General features: G+C 36.7%; 2 protein-coding genes and 1 long non-coding RNA gene across 7 annotated transcripts in view; 1 reads left to right on the top strand and 2 right to left on the bottom strand.

Annotated features, from left to right (window-relative positions):
• Window positions 1-3,763, bottom strand: part of RNF43 (ring finger protein 43) — a 65,616-nt gene extending 61,853 nt beyond the window's left edge. For 2 of the 5 annotated variants that reach the window (XM_077852515.1, XM_077852517.1), the window contains exon 1: window positions 1,471-3,763. In XM_077852515.1, the coding sequence (XP_077708641.1) occupies window positions 1,471-1,722 (252 nt within the window). In that variant the 5' untranslated portion in view covers window positions 1,723-3,763. The remainder of the gene's footprint in view (window positions 1-1,470) is intronic. The other 3 variants (XM_077852519.1, XM_077852520.1, XM_077852516.1) reach the window with 2 other exon arrangements.
• On the top strand, window positions 931-4,202 carry LOC144286276 (uncharacterized). The gene is made up of 4 exons (XR_013354318.1): window positions 931-981; window positions 2,616-2,733; window positions 3,223-3,316; window positions 3,489-4,202. It is a non-coding gene; the product is annotated as an uncharacterized LOC144286276 (long non-coding RNA).
• Window positions 4,203-6,334: 2,132 nt separating this feature from the next.
• HSF5 (heat shock transcription factor 5) overlaps window positions 6,335-21,271 on the bottom strand; it is a 45,379-nt gene continuing 30,442 nt past the window's right edge. Inside the window, exon 6 of the mRNA XM_077852523.1 lies at window positions 6,335-8,591. Within this exon, the coding sequence (XP_077708649.1) occupies window positions 8,521-8,591 (71 nt within the window). The 3' untranslated portion in view covers window positions 6,335-8,520. The remainder of the gene's footprint in view (window positions 8,592-21,271) is intronic.

Below are 21,271 nucleotides of genomic sequence, written 5' to 3'. Positions count from 1 at the left end.
GCTCTGAGGACCTGAGCCGAAGGCAGCCGCCCAACCGCTGAGGTACCCAGACGTCCCTCAACCTATAAATATTCCTAATTCCATCCTAGAGTTTAAATGAATAAATAGGCTCTTGTCCAAAAATTCTTTTGCCATTTTTTCCAGATACATTCTTTATTCTATTTTTCCATTTCATCTAATCCTTCCACTTCATTTATCCCAGTGTCAAAATATTGCCTAAAAAGTGATCTTAAAGAACCACAAAATCATATAATGTAAAATCCCATGTTTGGAAAAGAGAGTTCTATAATTTGTTAAATTTTCTCACCTTCTTTAAGTAGACAACAATTTAAATGCAAACAATACTTTGGTTCTGTTCATATCACAAAATTAAAATCTGAGGCTGGATATTGAAATAAATCATATTTAATAACATTTTAACCTATGTCCAAGAGCTATAGCAAGAGCCGCCCTTTTATAAAATGAATATTAAGCAATAATATTTCATAGTTCTATGGAATAAGACACTAGAATGCCACAGTAAAAAAGTACAGCCCTTTAGGCTCTCTCTTCACCATGGGGAATGAGCAATTAACCTATGAAAATCTATGGCCCCAGTCAGTTCATAAATTTGATACATAAAGAATAGGCTATGAATGAATTATAGGCAAAATTCACAGTGTAAAAGCCTAAGAAACTGTGTCTGAAAAGCTTGGTGGGTGAATAAAGAACAAATGTTGAATTAAAAAGTTTTCAAAATAAAATTATGTGTAGACAAGACCAAAGGAGGCAATTTTACACCTTGTGTCCATTTTGTAACGTAGTCCTCTCCATTTTGGGGTTAGCAATAGAGTGCTACACGTGGTATAAAGCCAGCCGTAACATTCAAGCTTGATTGAATTTTAAAAGTGATATGATGATCAAATATGTTCCAAAGACATTCTAGAATCTCAGGGTGCTGCTGACCATTGTAACCTCCTTAAAATTGTATGGCAACAGATGGTAACTAGACTTATTGTGGTGATCACTTTGTAATGTATACAATATCAAATTATTATGTTGTACAGTTGAAATTAATGTTATATACCAATTTTACCTCAATAAAAAAAAATCAACCTCCTCAGTGTTCACTTCAAATTTAAACAGGATATGAAGTCCGATCCTTGGGTCAATTAAAGTCTATATATTTAATCTATCAAAAAATGGGCCCCAGAATACATAACTTGCAAAGAATGGCCTTATTACATGAATCTAAAAAGACAATGTAATATCAGCATTAAAAATAAGCAGATGATCTTCTAAAACATGGAATTTTATATGTTTCTTCTTTAGTATAAATTAAGAATTTGTTTTAGAAGGCCAATAAGGCAATACCCTTAAAAGATAAACAAAACTAAACAGCAGAAGCTCTTGTATTTGATTTGAGAGACAAAAAAGAAGAAAGGCATATTTTGGACAGATGGAAAGTGAAATATAATAAATTATCCTTACCTGCATTAATTTTCCTTCTGCGGGAGTTATTTCAGCAACACCAGCAAAAACACCTTCCAAAGTGAGATTCAGTTTTCCTGTGGGGTCCATTTTCAAGGGGATCACTCTGATAATAGCTTTCTGCTCTGCTGATCTTTCAGACTCCACCGCTGCTGCCAATACCAGTCCTGTGCGTCCAAAGCCTGCCTGCAGGGTAGCCATCAGCAGCCAGGGCCAGAGGGCAGCCAGCTGCAGCTGGTGGCTACCACTCATGCTACCAGCTGCAGCAATGCACTTCGGCCATACATACTGCTTCCACTAGCTAATACCAAATGCAGGTTCTCAGATCCAGACAAATGGGAGGAAAAGACAATTTATGCTTTGGTTTCTGAAAGCCAAGTCGTAGTTTTGGCTCTTCCTTTTTCTAAAATAAATTCCCAAGAACAGGTGGCATTCCTGATCTGTCAGGAAAGAAGAGGGTGTTTTCAGCCCACTTCTGCTGCAGATATGTCATTTTCTCCCATCTTCACTATGATTTGTAAAGATATCACCACTTCTCTTTGGAATTTCCAACTTTGCTTGAAGTTGAATGTCACATCCTGAATTATTATTATGTCAATTCACTTGGTGCTGGTCTTCCATATGCATCAAGTTGCTGAACCGCTAAACCCAATGTTAATGAACAAAACAAGGCAAAGTAAACAACTAAAGCCAAGCATTGCAGAGGAGAATGAAAAAAGCCAGCTTGGAAAATGAAGAGATGGTCCTTCCTAAGCCACAAAATTGTCAATGGTAAAGGAGAGATTTTTTTTTTTTAATGGAGGAGAGGGTACGATACTTCAGGCCACACTTCGAGAGATGTCCAAAGATGCTATGACATGTATTCAAAAGTTTTCACATTAAACTTTTTTTAGTGTAGCCAGAGTTCTAGGCCCATTGAATTTATACTTTTCATGAAGTTAAATATACTATCATTTTAATGTTCTACCTAAATTTGTCTATAAATTAGATGCCAATTTATATGTCTTCACATATTACAGGATAATCCTGAGTATCATTGCCTTTTCCAACTTTCAAAATCATAAGAGTATTTGAAAAAGTTAGCTTTCCAATTATTTTTCCAGTTAAAATTGATATTTCTATCTTTATTTTCCGTTCTATCTTAGGGATTCCAGCTTTTACTCTCCTGCTTGAGAATGCCAAGCACTTTGATTTCCCATGAGATGCTTTTGGAAACTACTTTATTATCCAGATCTTGTAATCTGTAATTTTCTATGTTCTTAGGTAAAACAAAGGACTATTCCTAACACGTTTTCAAATTCTTTGAGGGGGTGGGGAATAAAAGATAGGGGGAGTAGGGAGGTGATTAGTCTACAGGCTCTAAGTAGAACATCCTGAAAAAGTAAAAATAAGCCTGAGTAGAGCAGATCTGTGCTATTTCTAGGCACACTTGAGAATTTAGGTCTTTGTACAAACAAAATCTTAGTTCTAAGATATTAAAATGTGTACCCTTCAGGAAATAAAAATGCACTTCAACCACAAAGCCCACTGTGTTCAGAGGTCAAGTTAAAAAAAAAACAAAAAACTTATAAAGTCTTCGGAATAAGTGGTGAAAAGCCAAGCAATTGAACATGAACCTGTTATATAGATCCTTCTCTTTTGCTGAGGCAGAGGGAGAAAAATAAGAATTTCAAAAGAAATCTGCAAACCTGTTGTGCTGTCGGGCCCACCGGAATCCACGGGGGTGAAACAAATTCAATTATGCTTTTATAGGTCCTGCTCAAAAAAGGTTTCAACTGTTTAACCAAGTACAGCTCATTCTTCCACCTTCTTACTCTGCAACCAGATCAAGGGCCCCACACTGCAGGTAGGTGCCGAGAAATTCCGCAGCCTGAAAAAATAATCCATGCAGGTCAAAGGCAAACATTTACTCCAGGCTTAGAGCTACTGTTCCCAAGAACTCTAAAAGCACTTATAAAGGATCCAAAATCATTTTTGAAATCTCCTTTCTAACAAAAGTTCTTTTTCTCCCCGAACAGCATATAAAATGATCAAATCCTGAGAGAGAAAAGAAGCAAAGTAGCAAATACATCAGCAACAATTCACTACCAGGAACACAGAAAATCCCAGAGGGAGAAAGCAGTGTCTCTGAATCATGGATGGGCTTGGAAAGTTCGGAAAGATTCGAGTGCTTCCCTTCCAGAAAGACAATTCTGGATCAACTCCCTAGAGGAGGAAGCCTGTGGTTTGTAATTGGTGTTCTAGCTCGACTCCCTCCCCTGGGACTGCAATCACGCTCTCTACCTGCTGACACAAAGTGAGGGTGGAGCAGCTAGAGGCAACCACCCGCTCCTCTCCCCAGCCCGCCCCTCCTCCTGGCTGGCTAAGGCGAGGGCTTGAGTGCACGCACACTTACAGAGCCAGACACGTTCTTTTCCTCTCCGCTCTCTCAGCTCCCCTACTCCCTCTATTGAGCCACAGTCAAACTGCATCCAATTCAATGCTCAATCATTTTCTCTGGGTAAGCAAGCTGTTTGATACATGTCAAACAGGTATCTAGGCAGTAGAACACACCCAAGAGAACATAAACGGTGGTATAATGAAATAAAGGGAATGAAATAATAAAAACCCAGAACATGAAAGAGTGGACTCAAGATTTTGCAAATATGAGTTCAGAGGGATTTCTGCTCTTTTTGGATTTTAGCGTCTATGAATGGCACAAAGCTAGAATAAAGTGATCCAGTGCTATAGTACTTATTGCTGTCTCATGTATGCTACCCCGGCAAGAACCCTGTCCATTTTGTACATAGTTTTTCTTCAGCTTTTACTTATTTAAATTCAGGAGCTCTTTTCTAAACTGTGCCTGTATAGAGCAGGTTGATATCAGAGGTCTAGAACCTGTTATTTTCTTCTCATGCCTTTGGAAAGTGAAATAATACTATAGATCACACCTATGTGTGTGATCTTTTAGAGCTTTTAGAGCAGGTTGATATCAGAGGTCTAGAACCTGTTATTTTCTTCTCATGCCTGAAAGTGAAATAATACTATAGATCACACCTATGCCCTCAATGTAAGATTGCAAGTAAGTCTATGTCATTAATACAAGCAAAGGTATAAAATATATATGCTTAATGGGAAGCATGTAGGCAAAAAGGAAACCAATTTTTGGCTAACTACCACAATCATGAACTATAACCCTTTTAGTTACTTTGTCATTAGAATGCAACAGTTTCTAATACATGTTTCTAAAATTTGAATTTTCAAATTTACCAGATTATATTTGTCCATTTCATTTCTGACCTATTGACATCTCTCCAAACTGTACAAATGCACGACAGTGTGAATGTGGTTAACACTACTGAACTGTATACTTAAACTGTTTTTACACTTAAATTTTTAAAATTGTGGTAAGAAGCATGTAAGATTAAAAAATGTTTTATTTATACAAGTGAAAATACACAAACTGATCATCTGTAAAATGTGGATAGCAATAATTGCATTGTAGGTTGGAAACTAAAACTTAACTGACATAATGCCTCCAAAAGCAAAAAAGTATGAGTGCTTTCTTCACCTTGAGCATAAGAAGATATATGGCAATAGTTTTGGCATTTTAGGCCTAATAACTGATATAGAGCAGAAAAATATGCTCTAAAACAAATCTTTAATTTAGCACTTAATTTAGCACTTTCTCTTTACTGGTTGGACCTTAAGAACACGATACAAGTATAGACATTTACAGCTCTTTTCTTTTTTTTTACAGCCCTTTTCAAAAGAATTTTTCTAAATCTTCTATGGTTTTATATTTCTTATTGTATGTATACTGTATAATAGTATAGCATAAATAATGCAAAATATACATTGCCATATATTTGATATATGCAAAAACATTTTTAAACAAAAAGTGACTAAGGGACTTTGCCTCACCTACTCCTGCTTGAAACTTTCAAAGGAGTTGAAAGACCTAAACCTAAGAGTTAATACACACATTCAGTTAGAAGGAAGAAAATGCAGATGCGGTTGCCCTTTCTTGAGGAAACTCCCAAGATCTAGGAATGATGGTAATATGTATCATGAACCTGGGTATCCCGTGAGATCCTCAAGATCAAACCAAACAGCCCTGTGAGGTTTATTTTATTGATATACTGTGCTTACTAGGTCACCAGAATTGACAAGCAAGAGAAATTATTCTCTGGCTTATCCCTCAGGAGTTGATATACCACAGCTTCCACAGAGGTGTCATAAAGATGTCATTACTATGGTAATGAAATGCCCATCTCATTGACATCTACTATCTAATCTTACCCATGAGAAAGATCATCCTTCAGGATCTATTTCCACATCTGATTGACTAAAGTTACTGAAGACTACTCATCCTTTTCCTTAAAAAACAAAAAAACAAAACAAAACAAAAAAACAGGTTTCTATAAACATTGTCCAAGAATTGTCCTTATCCCTAACAGCATTTTAAAGATTCAATCTCTATTCAATTGCCAATGGGAAAAAAAAAGCCAGGACTAACTTTTTTTAAGTTAGATTCTTTGAAAAACAATACATTCTCTTTTAAATTTTGCTATTGGGGATCCCTGGGTGGCTCAGCAGTTTAGCGCCTGCCTTTGGCCCAGGGCGTGATCCTGTAGTCCCGGGATCAAGTCCCAAGTCCCGGGATCAAGTCCCACGTCGGGATCAAGTCCCACGTCAGGCTCCCAGCATGGAGCCTGCTTCTCCCTCTGCCTGTGTCTCTGCCTCTCTCTCTCTCTCTCTCTATGTCTACCATGAATAAATAAATAAAATCTTTAAAAAATAAATTTTGCTATTATTAATAATAGTCATGATGACTGAGGTTTCTATTGATCACCAATAAAACAGTAAAAACAAGCAAGACAAGTTGTTGAAACACTCACTTTATTGTTGACTGATTGAAATTTATCATACTTAAGGTGCTGAAATACTGAGGTGCTAGTCAGAAACCTTGTTAGTAGATGTCAGACCCTACTGGCTAATTCACACAAAGAATTTATTCGATCTTTTGCCATTTTTCCCAAGTCAGTGATGATAGCTTTAGTTGATAGGTAGCAGGCATGTGAGTATAGCAGGAGATCCAGCTCCTTGGTCTGTTGTGTTCATATATAAAAAAGTTTGGAAAGCTGATAAAGGTATTTCATTCATTAAGCCTTAAAACCACTGAAACCAAATCCATGTCAAGGTTTCTGTTTGACACACATTCCTCAAAAGATATTATCTCTTTCAAAATATACAAAGCCAAAAGGCATATTAAGGGAAGGAATGTCACCTACACAGTTTATCAGCTTTGCGACATGACAGAAAAAAGGCGCAATTCCTTCATTTGGAAATTGGGTCTCCTCTTCACATACTCTGTCAAAATACATAGTGTGGCTAAAAGATGGAAGAGTCTTAATAATTTGTTTATCTTTTAAACCTTGCTAATAAAGATGAATAAATGCCCATCACATGGACATCAACTAGTCTAATCAGATGGACCAAACAGGTCACTTTTCAGAACCTATTTTCATATCTGAACTGAGTCACTGTAGACCAATACAGAACTCATTCTTTTCCAAAAAACTACTATCTCTGTAAAACTTCTACAGTTTGACATCATTGGGAAGGCACAATGCAATTTAAGAAATGAATTGTTACACTCACAAAGAGTAGCATAGTATTTATGTCATATCACTAAGTGCCTTTTCTTTTTAGTTTCATATTCCTAGGCTTTCCTTTTGTTTCTGCAATTCTTATTAGAATAATTGAAACAGAATCCAATAAGAAAGTTCTAGCCAGTTTAAAAGACTTTAAAATCATAAAGTTTCTTGCTGTCATTGGATGGGCAAGTAAGGGATCAACCACATAAAGTGGACACCCCAGATACCTCTCCTAAAAACCGGTCCCACAATCCTACTATTTAATTCAGAATCCTATAGAGGGGATAAAATTAAAATGTTATGGTCTATCCCACTATCCAAAATTCTCTCAGAAGCTTAAACCAGACATAAACTATTAAAAATGCCAGAGGTACAGCTTCTGGTAAATGACTACTAATCAGTTTTTCCCAAAATTTGCACACAATATCTCATATAGATGAGAATTTATATGTATTGAATATAAAAATCTAAAGTAAGAAAACAGTGTTAAATCGCTAAATGTTTTTGTTCACACATTTTCCCCTTCAAAATAAGTATTTTACACATGCATCCTTTATCCTTCTATCCTTCAGTATTAATAAAAATATAAAGTTTTAAACCTTTTAAATCTACCAGCATTTATAAATATAATGAACAAATTAAATACTTTTCTTTAGAAGACATTTAAATAAGTGATATATAACAAAACCTTCTTACCATTTATGATAATGTATCATTAAAATTAAAGAAAGATACGAAAATAGAAGAATGCTCCCATTAATATAAAAGAATCAGGGGCTGTTAAGTGTGATGGATGGTCCAAGTCTGGATGCCTTGCTTTTGAAACAGAATGCTGGGTTAGGAAGTAAGAGCATTTCCTGGTTAATCACTTAGAAAATTAGCTCTTTCTGAAGAGTTTCTTCCCTGGAATTCCTGACCCATTTAGATCTGTGATCTTGGTGACCTCACATGCCTTTGTTTCTCACACAATCTTCTCTACAAGGATCACACTGTGACTTGAACCAGAGAGACTGAACTCCCCCTGGAGTTGTGCTGATTACAGTTTGAGAGTGGCAAAATGGCAAATCAGCACACACATACAGATTATTCTTCAGTACCATAGATGCAGCAGTTTTTTTAGATGCTTCTTGACTGTAACAGAAGGCCAGGACTTTTCATTTGAAAGGGATCTGGGCAGCAAAAAAAAAAAAAAGACTGCTAGATGTTTAGTAGTTTGTCAAGGTAAATAATCTGAACTGAACAGCTGCAGCAAATAAAAAAGTCCCAATTCTCAATTAACAAAATTCTCAATTAACAAAACAAAAATACTTTTCCTTAACAGAACTGAAAAAATCCCAACAGTGTGTCATGTGCAAGGCTAATCTGCTTCCAGCTACAGCTAGTGCACAATGTCACATTTGTCATCCATTCCTCACTCTTTTAATTCTTCCTCCTTTGGAAAGTGCTCCTGCTTGCAGGCCACGTCCACCAGCAGATGGAGATCTAAAATGAAAGAAGGTTTGTTTACTCACTCTTAGCCTCTAGGACTATAGAATTCAATAGATAAGTCTTCAGACAAGAAGAACAAGTTGCTCATGTTTAAATGTAGAATTGGATCTCAAACTATATTATCTCATCAGAGTCTCAGTTTTCGGTCATCCCTGTAACTCTAAAGCACACAGATGCAGGCCAATTGTTAACCGAGTAAGACCAACAAAGTATACAGTTTCTTTCTTTTCAGTGATGTGTCTGAGCCTCTTTTCATTTCAACTACCTTTTATTTTAAATGAAAAATTAAGAAGTGTCAAAGGGATCAAAGTGAAATATACACACATAAATCAAAATTCATTCCTTTGATACTATAAGGATGAGTGGGTGGGTGGCTTGTGGGAATTGAAAAAGTGGTGCCTTCAGAAATACAATGTTAGGGCAGGACCGGTGGCTCAACGGTTTAGCGCCACCTTCAGCCCAGGACCTGAGTCTGGAGACCCGGGATCGAGTCCCACATCGGGCTCCTTGCATGGAGCCTGCTTCTCTCTCTGCCTGTGTCTCTGCCTCTCTCTGTGTGTCTCTCATGAATAAATAAATAAAATCTTAAAAAAAAAAAAAAGAAATACAACATTAAAATGAGTAATCACTATTTTTCCAAAGTTGATTTACTCCATAAAATTTCCACTTACTGAAAACACAGCTGATCTCTTGTAGAAACACCTATCTGAACTGTCTGTAGAAAAGAAACACCCTTCATTGTAGTCAAGAGACAGAGGGTTCACTAAAAATGGAAAGAAATAGGGATGCCTAGGTGGTGTACTTGATTAAGTGTCAGACTCTTGGTTTCAGCTCAGGTTGTGATCTCAGGATCATGACCTCAGGGCTCTACCTCAGGCTCTGAGCTCAGTGCAGTCTGCTTGGGTTTCTCTCTCCCCCTCCCGTTGCCCCTCCCCACCCCAAATAAAAACATAAATCTTAAAAAAAAAAAAAAACCATAAATCTTAGAAAAAAAGAAAAGAATGGAAAGAACTAAAAAGTGAACTCTCAGCTCAGGTACTAGATTTTGCAATACAAAAAACTAAGACCATGTATAGAAGTAGAGCTACGGGGCCTTAGTAACACTGGCAGAAGTAAAAAGATCCTAATGTGGCTTCTAGACTCGAGCTAATTAATTAGTTTTCAACTTCTAGAGCAACATACGTACTTCTAGTTTATAACTTCTAGACCACGGAACCCTTTTCAGTTTGTTTTGCAGTTTACAATTTTGCTGTAGAACCATTTGGGAATTAAACTAAACTATATAGCATGACTCCTTTATTTAATTCTAGTCACAAGACTAGAATCATTACATTTATTTATTTATTTATCATTACATTTCTAGAACACAGCTTCTGTGGGACTGACCCACAGAGTGGGCAAGAGAGCTGATTCAATAAAATAATTCTACCACCACATTTGAGAAAATCCAGAAAGCATACAGAATAATAACTAATTTTTGCATAACTTGTAAGAGGCAGACCAGTCATTAGGGGCAGGTGAACTCATCTGGTGAACTGCACTACAATCTATCCATAAAGAACAAGCAATTTGGATGGCTGGGTGGCTCAGTCAGTTAAGCGCTTATCTGCCTTTGGCTCAAGTCATGATCCCAAGGTCTTGGGACTGAGCCCCACATTGAGCTCCCTATTCAGAGGGGAGCATGCTTCTCCCTGTCCCCCGCACCTCCTGCTCATGCTCTTGCTCTCAAATTAAAAAAAAAAAATCTTAAAAAAAAAAAGAGGGGGGATCCCTGGGTGGCGCAGCGGTTTGGCGCCTGCCTTTGGCCCAGGGCGTGATCCTGGAGACCCGGGATCGAATCCCACGTCGGGCTCCCGGTGCGTGGAGCCTGCTTCTCCCTCTGCCTGTGTCTCTGCCTCTCTCTCTCTCTCTCTCTCTGTGTGACTATCATGAATTTAAAAAAAAAAAGAAAAAAAAAAAAGAGGGGATCCCTGGGTGGTTCAGTGGTTTAGTGCCTGCCTTTGGCCCAGGGCGTGATCCTGGAGTCCCGGGATTGAGTCCCACATTGGGCTCCCTGCATGGAGCCTGCTTCTCCCTCTGCCTATGTCTCTGCTTTTCTCTCTCTGTATCTCTAATGAATAAATAAATAAAATCTTCTTAAAAAAGAATAAACAATTTATCCAGATGAGCCTCTTATAGAGGGAAAACATACTATCAATTTATCACTTAAGATTCATTTCTTGTACATCCATGATCATGGCAGCATTATTCACAATGGCCAAAAGATGTAAGCAGTCCAAGTATCCAAGGGCAGATGAATGGATTTAAAAATGTGGTATATACATACACTGAGATATTAGCCTTAAAAAATTACAAAATTAAAAAAAATTACAAAATTTTGACACATGCTACAACATGGTTGAGCCTTGAAGATATGCTAATTGAAATGAGTCAGTCACAAAAAAATAAATACTGTATAATTCCACTTATACAAGTACTTAGAGCAGTCAGATTTATAGAGACAGAAAGTGGGCATAGTGGTTGCCACAGGCTGCAGGCTATTATGGGAATTATTGTATAATGGACACAGTTTCAGTTTAGGAAGATGAGAAAAGTTCTGGAGATGGATGGTGGTGATAATAGTGCAACAATGTGAATGTATTTAATGCCACTGAACTGTACAAAATGGTTAATGTGGTAAATTTTATTATGCATATTTTACCACAAAAGTGCTACTTTATAGTCTATATAATAACAAAATACAGTACTGTCTTATATTTATATAACATTTTTTTCAAGTAAAGTGTATTATTATAAAGTCATTTAATTAATCCTTAGGGATAAAATGATACCAGGAGCAAGAAGCTCTCCTCTAAGCTATATGGTTAATAAGTAAAGCCAGTGGTTTCTAAACCTTGTTGCACACTGGAATCACTGGGGATCTTTTAAAAAATACTGATGCCTAAGGCTCTTACCCTCCAACATTCTGATTTAATTGGTGTGAAGTGCTACCTAGGCATTAGGATCTCTAAAAGCTGACCGAAAGATGTAGGAGAAACACCTAATTATGAACATTCTTCAAATACCTCAGCTCCATATGAGAAGGAAGCACAGGCCATACGGTAATGGAACATGTGAAAGGTAAAGGCTAGTAAAGCCACTACAAATTTCACAAAGGGAGGCAGACTGAAGAATAGTAGCAATGAACTCTCTTTTTTCGGTGAATAAATGTCATTCATCATGCTTATTACGACTTTATCACATCGATATGTTCAAATCACGGACAAGAACACATCACAGACAGGAATGTTTAAAATAGCAATACCCTGCATGGCTCTATAACACCCTCAGAATGAGCTATGTAAAGTAATGTGAGCAACAAACCCTCTTAACCTTAATAGCTGGGCTTTAAATAGCATTTGGCACACAGCTTCTAATAATGAGCATCTAAACATAGTAATTTTATTAAAATGAGCTTCCTTCATTAACAAAGTTGCCAGTTGAGAAGAGTATAGTGACTAGGTGTGTCTGGGTGGCTCAGTTGGTTAAGCACCTGCCTTTGGCTCAGGTCATGATCCCCATCAAGCCCCATGTCAGGCTCTCTGCTGAGGGGGGTGGGGCCTGCTTCTCCCTCTCCCTCTGCCTCTGCCTGCTGCTCAACCTGCTTATGCTCTGTCAAATAAATAAACAAAATCTTTTTAAAAGTGTGGGGGCATAGAGACCAATTAGAATATGCAAAAATATAAACTAGCCTGGTGCTACTAGAGGTTTAGATGACTTCCTTTAGAAGAGAAGCTTGCATACTCATCAGAGAAGGTAAGTATTTGCGGATGACAGATGACGGACGGTAGCTCAGTTGGTTTGAGAGCTGAAAGGCCTTGAGGCCCTTTGCATTGCATCTACTTGTTGGGGAAAGTTCATTCCTATTGAGAGCACCCTCTAGGGCTTCAGAGTGATTATCTTAATGAAATCTCATCCAAAATCCAATAGCTACAAAGTGGGAAGATCGTTCTTTAGGAATGACAACAACTTTGCTTATAAACATTCCATTTCCTTCAACCAGAAAGTAAATATCCCATCAAAACAAGAATATAGATTCACCCTAAGATTAATACTTAAGTAAATGCAGTTTAGGGTGGTATTACAGAAATTGGAGGAGCATAAGTGAATCTAGTTTTCTTTACTTCTTGGTATTTTTGATCCAAACCATATTTCTTTAAGTTAACATGTGCTCAAAAAGCCTACGAACAGCATGGTAGTGACTGTAATTGACAATTTCCTTCTAACTAAATACAATCTATTGAAATCAAAACAGTCTGGATACTTAACTTGAAGTCTCTTATTTGAAAAAAATTCAAAGAAAGGTTAAAGTGTGAGAAGATGCTCCTACTTAAACAGGGCAGATACATTTTCTTTTTTTTTTCTTTTTTTTCTTTTTTTTGGGGGGGGCAGATACATTTTCAAAATAATTCAGTTATAGAAGGGCACTGAGAAGTTCTAGAATACAGGATGCCTCTGTTCAACGGGATATTAAACAACATAATGACATTCCAACAGTTAACGTTAGAATCATAGTGTTTTAGATTTTGGAACCAAAGGAGTCTTCAGAGGTGATTTCATGAAATTTCTTTATTTTCTATCATAAATAATGTATTGTAAGAGTTGAAACCTTATTGAGGGGAGATAATCCTAATGATAGTGACATTTGAAATGTAAGGGATACTTTAGGAAGTTTACATTTGGTTCCTATCATTACTACTTCAATCTTGGAGTTCAATATCAAAATAAAAAACATTTGGTCATCTAAACTGAACACTAGTTGATTTTGAGCCCTCCTCACAAGTACCTCCTTACTCTCTTAAAGGTTTCTCTGGTCATCAAGGATCAGAAGCAAAGAACAAGGACTTCCTAACACAGGTGCAATAATAGACTGAATGCTTATCTCCCCGAAGTTCATATGTTGAGACCTAACCCCAGTGTGACGATGTTAGAAAGCAGGAACTTTGGGAGGTCATTAGGTCATGAGAGTGGAACTTTATGAATGATATTAATGTCTTTGTAAAAGAGACCCCAGATGGCTCCCTCATCCATCTGCCATATGAGAGACAGCAAGAAGATGGCCCCCTATGATCAAGAACACAGGCTCTCACCAGACACTGAATTTATTATGCCTTAATCTTGGGCTTCCCAGCCTCCAGAACTGAGAAATAAGTTTCTGTTGTTTATAATAAGCTAGCTGCTCTATAGGATTTGTGGTATAGCAACCTAAACAGAATAAGATACACAGTAGGCAAAATTTTTCTGTAAAGTGCCAGGTAGTAAATATCTTGGGCTTTGTGGTCCATATGGCCTTAACTGCTCAACTTTGCTGTCATAGTGTGAAAGCAGTCACAGACAATATGTCAATGAACGGGTGTGGCTGTGTGTTCCAATTAAAATTTATTATAGACACTGAAATTGGAATTTCATATTATTTTTATGTGTCTGAACTATTCTTCTTTTGATTCCCCACCTCCTACCCCCAGCCATTCAAAATGTAAAAACCACGCTTAGCTTGCAGGCCATATAAAAACAGGAGTGTGCTAGATTGGTTCACAGGCCATAGTTTACTAAGTTGTAGCACTCACTAGGGCTATAATCCAGAGAGATTTAACTAAATTGGAAGATTTCATCAAATAGAATACTGCTATAATAGTTGTAAAAAAATGATCTTTCTCCAAAGAAGATATACAAATGGCCAAGAAGCATATGAAGAGATGTTCAACATCACTAATCATTAGAGAAATGCAATCAAAACAAAAATGAGATACCACTTCATACCTACTAGGATGGCTCTAACAATAATAAAAAGTGAAAAACAACAAGTGCTAATGAGGATATGGAAAAATGGGAACCCTATACATTGCTGTAGGGAATGCAAAATGCTGCAGCTATTATGGAAAATAATTTGGTCAATAGTTAGAATTACCATGTGACCCAGCAACTCCACTCCTAAGTATACACCCAAAAGACTTGTAAACAGATACTCAAATACATGTACACATATGTTCATAGCACTATTCTCAATAACCAAAAGGTAGAAACAGCCCAAACGTCCATCAGCTGATGAATGGATAAATGAAATGTGAAATATATATATGATGTAATATTACTTCACCATAAAAAGAAAACTGATTCAAATTCTACAATGTGGATGAACCTTGAAAAGATTATGCTAAGTGAAATAAGCCAGACACAAAAGGTGATATACTGCATGATTTCATTTCTATGAAATATCCCAGAAGAGGTAAATCCATAGAGATAGAACACAGATTGGTGGCTGCCAAGGGCTTGGGGGAGGAAGCAATAGGAGTAACTGCTTAGTGAATATGGGGTTTTCTTTTAGAGTGATGAAAAATGTTTGGGAACTAGAAAGAGGTAGAGGTTGCACATCACTGTCAATATACTAAAGCCACTGAACTTTGCGCTTTAAAATGGTTAATTTTATGTTTTGTGAATTTTATCTAAAAATGTATATTTTCCTATTAATTTAAAATAATCAGACAAAAAGACAGGGAAAGCAGAAAATGGCTACAAAAAATAAAATTCATAATCAAACATATCTCAGTTTGATTGAATTAAAATATTGTATTTATTTATTCATGAGAGACACAGAGAGAGAGGCAGAGACACAGGCAGAGGGAGAAGCAGGCTCCCTACAGGGAGCCTGATATGGAACTCAATCCCAGGACCCCAGGATCACAACCTGAGCTGAAGGCAGATGCTCAACCACTGAGCCACCCAGGTGCCCCTATATCTCAATTTTAAATGTCAGAGCATAATAACAAGATATGAAATGGCATCTTAGCAAGACACACAATTCTAGGTTCCAGAAGAAAAGAACTATAGAAGACACTATTTGTATGTCCCTAGTGTACCCAGCATGGTACCAAGCCCATGGCAGTTGTTCAAATAAGTACTTGTTAAAAGAAACCTGAGGTGTGGTTTGACTCCTCATGTGTTCAAAACTTATCTTTTGGTGGTTAATTAAAAGATTGCTCAGAGAGACAGAAAGTAAAATAGTAGTTTCTAGTGGTGGGAGTGGGGGGATACGGAGTTATTGTTTAATGAGTACAGAGTTTCAGTTTTGCAAAATGAAAAGAGTTTTGGAGATGAATGGTGGTGATGGGAGCAGCACAATGTGAATGCCAGGGAACAATACACTTAAAAAATGGTAAAGATGGTAAACTGAAGGGCTATGTATATTTTACCATAATTTTTAATTGCTTTTTTCCAAGGATTTTTTTAAAAAGTAGATCAGTAAAAGTGGGGAAAAAGTGATTCATTCACTTAACAAACATTGAAGGCCACAGCTAACCTCTTGGTGTTGAGCTAGTCCTTGCCCTCATCAAGAGACAAGAAAAATAATAAATAGAAAATGCAAACTAGTGATAAGCACTATAAAAGAAAAACAAAAAGAGATAAAGAATAGAGATTGAAGGAGGGTAGGACATGGGGAATAGTGCTATTCAAGATAGCACGGTCAGGAAGATTTCTATGTTGAGCTGGCATCTGAGAAGAGAACTGAATGAAATAAAGGAACAAGCCATGTAAATATCTGGGTGAAGCATATTTCAGGCACAGAGAACAGCAAGTGTGAAGGCGAGAATGTGTTTGGTGTGTTCAAAGACTAGTGAAGAGACTTCTGGGGCTTGAATAGATGAGGAGGACACAAGGTGGTAGATGAGGTCAGAGCAGTTGCCAGGAGCCATATCATTGAGCATCTTGCAGACCACTATAAGGATTTTTAGATTTTATTCTAAATAAGATATAAAACCACTGGAAAAATTTAAACAGGGAAATAATTAATGTTTTAAAAGGATGACTGCTGTGAGAGGAAAAGGCTTTAGGGGCCAACAGTGGAGCAGGAAAACTGGTTAAGAAGCTACTGTAGTCATCTAGGTAAGAGATGGCAGTGCTCAGACCATGGTGATAGAATCCAAGGGTGTTAAGAAATGGTCAGATTCTAGACCTATACTGATTCTAAGCTGATAGAATTTGTTGATGGGGGTTGAATGTGAGAGAACAGAGTCAAGATTTTTGGCTGACTGGAGACTAGAAGTGCTATTTCCTAAAATAAGTAAAATTAGGGAAAGGGTGGAATATACTAAGTTTGGAACATATGGGACATGTCCTATGGAACATCTAAACAAAGATGTAGTATAGGCAATAAGGTATGCAAATCTGGAATTCAGAGAAAATTGAGATTTAAGATATAAATTTAGGAGTCATCACTACACAGATGATAATAAAAGCAATGAGACTAGTTGGGATTACCTAGGAACTGATAGAGAAGAAAAGAGGTACAAGAATGGAGTTCTGGGACTCATCAATAATTAGAAGTCAGGAAAGACAAAAAAAAAAAAAGATTAAGTAAAAGAAACTATGGAGTGGCCAGTGAAAGTGAAGGAAAACCAGGAATGGGTGATATTGCAGAAGCCAAGTGAAGAAAGTAGTTCAGGAAAGGTGAAGTGGTCTGTTCAAATGCCACTGAGGTACAACAAAGTGGGGACTGAGAACCTGGCAATGTGGCAGTCAGTGGAAACCTTGATATGAGTAGTATCAGCTGAGTAACAGGAATGAAAAGTCGAATGAGGAAAGGATATGCTTTCAAGGAGCTTTCCTCTAAAAGAAACACAAAAAATGGAGTAATAGCAGGATGGAGATATGAATGAAGGAAAGGCGAAAGAAATTTCTTTTATCATAGAACCTAAGACGGCATGTTTGTGTGGTGATGGGAATTATCTTACATAAAAGGTAAAAAGCGATTATTGAAGAGTAAAGGGGGATAACTGTAAGTGCTAAGTCCATTAAGTACACAGAAGTAGATGGGATTCTGTACACGAATGGAAGGATGGGCCTTTTTTCATTGTAATAGGAGGAAAGGCAGAGTGTGAGGTTATAACTGGAGATAGAGTGATAGATTTGTTGGTAGGAAAATATGAAAATTCTCTTCTAGTTGCTTCTATGTTCTCAATAAGAAACAAGGTCACAGCTGAGAATGAAAAGAGCAGGGTGTTAGAAGGAGCAGAGAAGATACGGTAGAATGGCTTTGGAAAATGGGGAATATCCTAAGGAAATATAGGATGCTGGTAACACCAGGAACCCACATGAATTTAAAGTGATACCAGTCATCTGAAAAGCATTTAACAGTAATAAACATAATAAGTATTATGAAAATAATTATTGCTAAAATTCCATTGTTACCATGTACTGATTAATTACTATGTACCAGGCACTATACTAGGCTGGTTATAGGTTTTATATCATCATTATCTTCATTTTATAGATGAAGAAACTGAGGCCCAGTAAAGCAAATATATCCAAAATTACCATGGTAAATGCTTCTAGATTTTAATTTAGAACTTTTATTTAATTTAGGTTTTAATTTTAATGTAGCGGGTTTTTTATTACCAAAAGCTTTCTTCCTATCAACTATGCCATATTGCCTATAGTAGATAGTATAAAAATCGTAACACTGACTTTGGTTAAGGTCTTCTAATCCCACAGAACCTTATATACAGCCATGTTTTCACAGACTGTTAGGTTAAGTTCTAACAAGGTAGAATAAATGTATACTTCATGAATTGTATTTCTGCTTACATTCTCATTACAAAAGCTAACTTTTTAGCAAAGAGGTTCTAGCTTAAGCATAAGTCATTTCCTCCTTGCCCTTAATAAAATGGAAATGTGATTAGATGTTCTAATACTGTCAATATGTCACAACTCTTCTATTTCACAGCAGGAAGGCAAGGTCAATTAAGACTTAGCTATCAACACCACTGACCAAAGGATAAGATTTTACTTAGGGGAAAAAAACAACAACATAAAGAATCAAAAAAGATAATTAATATGTTAATTATTTTATCAGTTACATCTTATAACCATAATAGTAAAAGAGATGAAAATATTATTTTAACAGCAGGTACCAGAGTTCCTCTTGAGAAGGTAACTGTATTTGCAGATACTATATCCTTTTTTTTTTTTCCCAGATAATGTATCTTAACAGGTTGTTTTGGTTGGGGAAGATAAAGCCTCAAAGACATTAGTAAAGAGAAGAAATACCTAACTTCTCTCCTTAAGTAAGAAAAAAAAGACCAGAGAAGAGAGGGTATAGTGCTAGTACAAGGAAAGATGACAACATGGTGAAGGCCATAGTGATTAGTGACACGGAAAGGTGAGAAAGTGGTAAAGTAACTGAAGGCCTTTTAAAAAGAAAGATGGCGAGGTACTGGGTGGCTCAGTCAGTTAAGCATCTGACTCTTGATTTCAGCCCACGTCATGATCTCAGGGTCATGAGACTGAGCTCCACGTTGGACTCTGAACTCAGGGTGGAGTCTGCTTGTCCTTCTCCCTCTGCTCTTTACCGACTTGTGCATGCACATGCGTGCTCTCTCTCTCTCTCAAATAAATAAAATCTTTTTTAAAAAAAGATGGATAACATTCCATTTAAAATTATTTGCAGTATTCTAAATGCAAACCTTCCTACTTCTCCTAATCTTCAGAAAAGTACTGAACACATACAAATGCCTAATGTAAATGCTCAGGGGAGGGTAGAAATCAAAGGAGGAGGGCTAAGTTCTACATCTGGTACAGGATGGAGCAGACAAGAGAGAAGAGCTGTAAAAGGTGAGAAATGGGTTAATTTGGAATTAAACAGAAACTTTAAAACTAAAAGCCACTATAAGCTCTAAAAATTCTATAAAATCTTGGAAAAGCATTTTAGGTGTGAAATAAGGTCAGCTTGAGTCAATCATATATAAACCTCAAAAGTCAAGTTAATAAGTGAGATACAGGGACACGTGGTAGTACAGTAAGTGTAGCATCCGACTCTTGGTTTCAGCTCAGGTCCTGATCTCGAGGTCATGAAATCGAGCCCTACATCAAGCTCCATGCTCAGTGTAGAGTTTGTATAAGTTTCTCTCTCCCTCTGCCCCTCCCCACTGCATGTTCTCACTCTCTCTCAAATAAATAAATCTTTTTAAAAAATAAGTGGGATATAAATATTTTTCCAAAATATTATTTAAGGGGATCCCTGGATGGCTCAGCAGTTTAGCACCTGCCTTCAGCCCAGGGCGTGATCTTGGAGACCCGAGATCAAGTCCCACATCAGGCTCCCTGCATGGAGCCCGCTTCTCCCTCTGCCTGTGTCTCTGCCCCAATCTCTCTCTTTCTGTGTCTCTCATGAATAAATAAAATCTTTAAAAAAATTCTTTAAATTTCCCATTCCTATTATTTTGATGCTTATATACTTATACTACAGGAACACTTTAAAATATTTAAACAATTTTAAATATTTTTAATTATTTTTCAATTTTAAAAATCTAGAAAAAACAAAAAAAGGAGTGAAAATTTCCCATTATCCCACCATTGTGTATATCCATGTGTATGGCAAAATACTTCCTCTCTACACCTCCAATTCTACTTTCCCAGAGGTAATCACTGTTACATGAATCAGTTTCATCATATACTTCCATATTTTTTCTATAATTACATAGTATATACTTTTTTCTTTCTAGAAAGGAAGTTGTCTCAGACATACTGTGCTGCAACTTGTTTCATCAACTTAACATATTATGAACACTTACTATATTTCCAGGTAACAATATATCAAGCTACTTTATACTCTTAAATGGTTGCATAGTATTTAATTTTTTCATAATTTATCTAGGTTCCTCTTGTCAGGCATTTATGCTTTTTCCAAATTTTTGCTATCGTAAATGACACAATAGTGAATTCCGTAAGAGACATTCCTAAGAGTGGAATTCCTAAATTCCCACCTGGGCTGCCCCTCGTTATAGTTTTAATCTAACTTCCCTGATGATTAAATATGTTATATTTCTTCATGTGCTTATTGCCCACTTGTATATCTTTTGTGAAACGTCTTTCATATATTCCTCCCATTTTTAAATTACTTTATAAGAGTTCTTTTTACACTCTAAACATGTCCTTTGTTTTGACATATGTGTTATCAATCTTTTTTATTAGACTATGGCTTGCCTTTTCATTTTCTTAATGGTGTCTTTCAAAGAGCAAAAGTCTTATATTCTGATGAAATCCAATTTATCAATTTTTTCTTTATTAATCATGCTTTTTGTGTTCTAAGACATCTTTGTCCACTCCAAAATAGTAAAACTTTTTTTCTTATTTTTTTCAAGAAGTTTTTTTGGGATGCCTGGGTGGCTTAGCAGTTGAGTGCCTGCCTTTGGCCCAAGGCGTGATCCTGGAGTCCTGGGATTGAGTCTCACTTCGGGCTTCCTGCAGGGAGCCTGCTTCTCTCTTTGCCTGTGCCTCTGGCTCTCTCTTTCTCTCATGAATAAATAAATAAAATCTTAACAATAAAAAAAAGTTTTATATGTTTGGGTTTTATATTTAGGTCTATAATTCATTTTAAGTTAATTTTTATTTATGGAGGTATGGATCAATGCTAATTTTTGTTGTAAAGACTTTCTTTCTCCACTGTGTTGCCTTGGCATCATAGTTGAAAATCAGTTGACCTCATATGTACAGATCTATTTCTGGACTATTTTGTATCATTCATCTATACGTCTATCTTTTCACCAATGTCAAACTATTTTAATTATTGTAGCTTTATGGTAAGTCTTGAAATCAGATAAAATCTCTTCTAACCTTCTGTTTTTGAAAATTGCCTTGGT

Source organism: Canis aureus, chromosome 16 (genome assembly GCF_053574225.1).
Source record: "Canis aureus isolate CA01 chromosome 16, VMU_Caureus_v.1.0, whole genome shotgun sequence".
In the NCBI taxonomy this organism is placed as follows: domain Eukaryota; kingdom Metazoa; phylum Chordata; class Mammalia; order Carnivora; family Canidae; genus Canis; species Canis aureus.
Note: the sequence above shows the minus strand (reverse complement) of the source record. Positions and strands in the feature narration are given on the sequence as shown.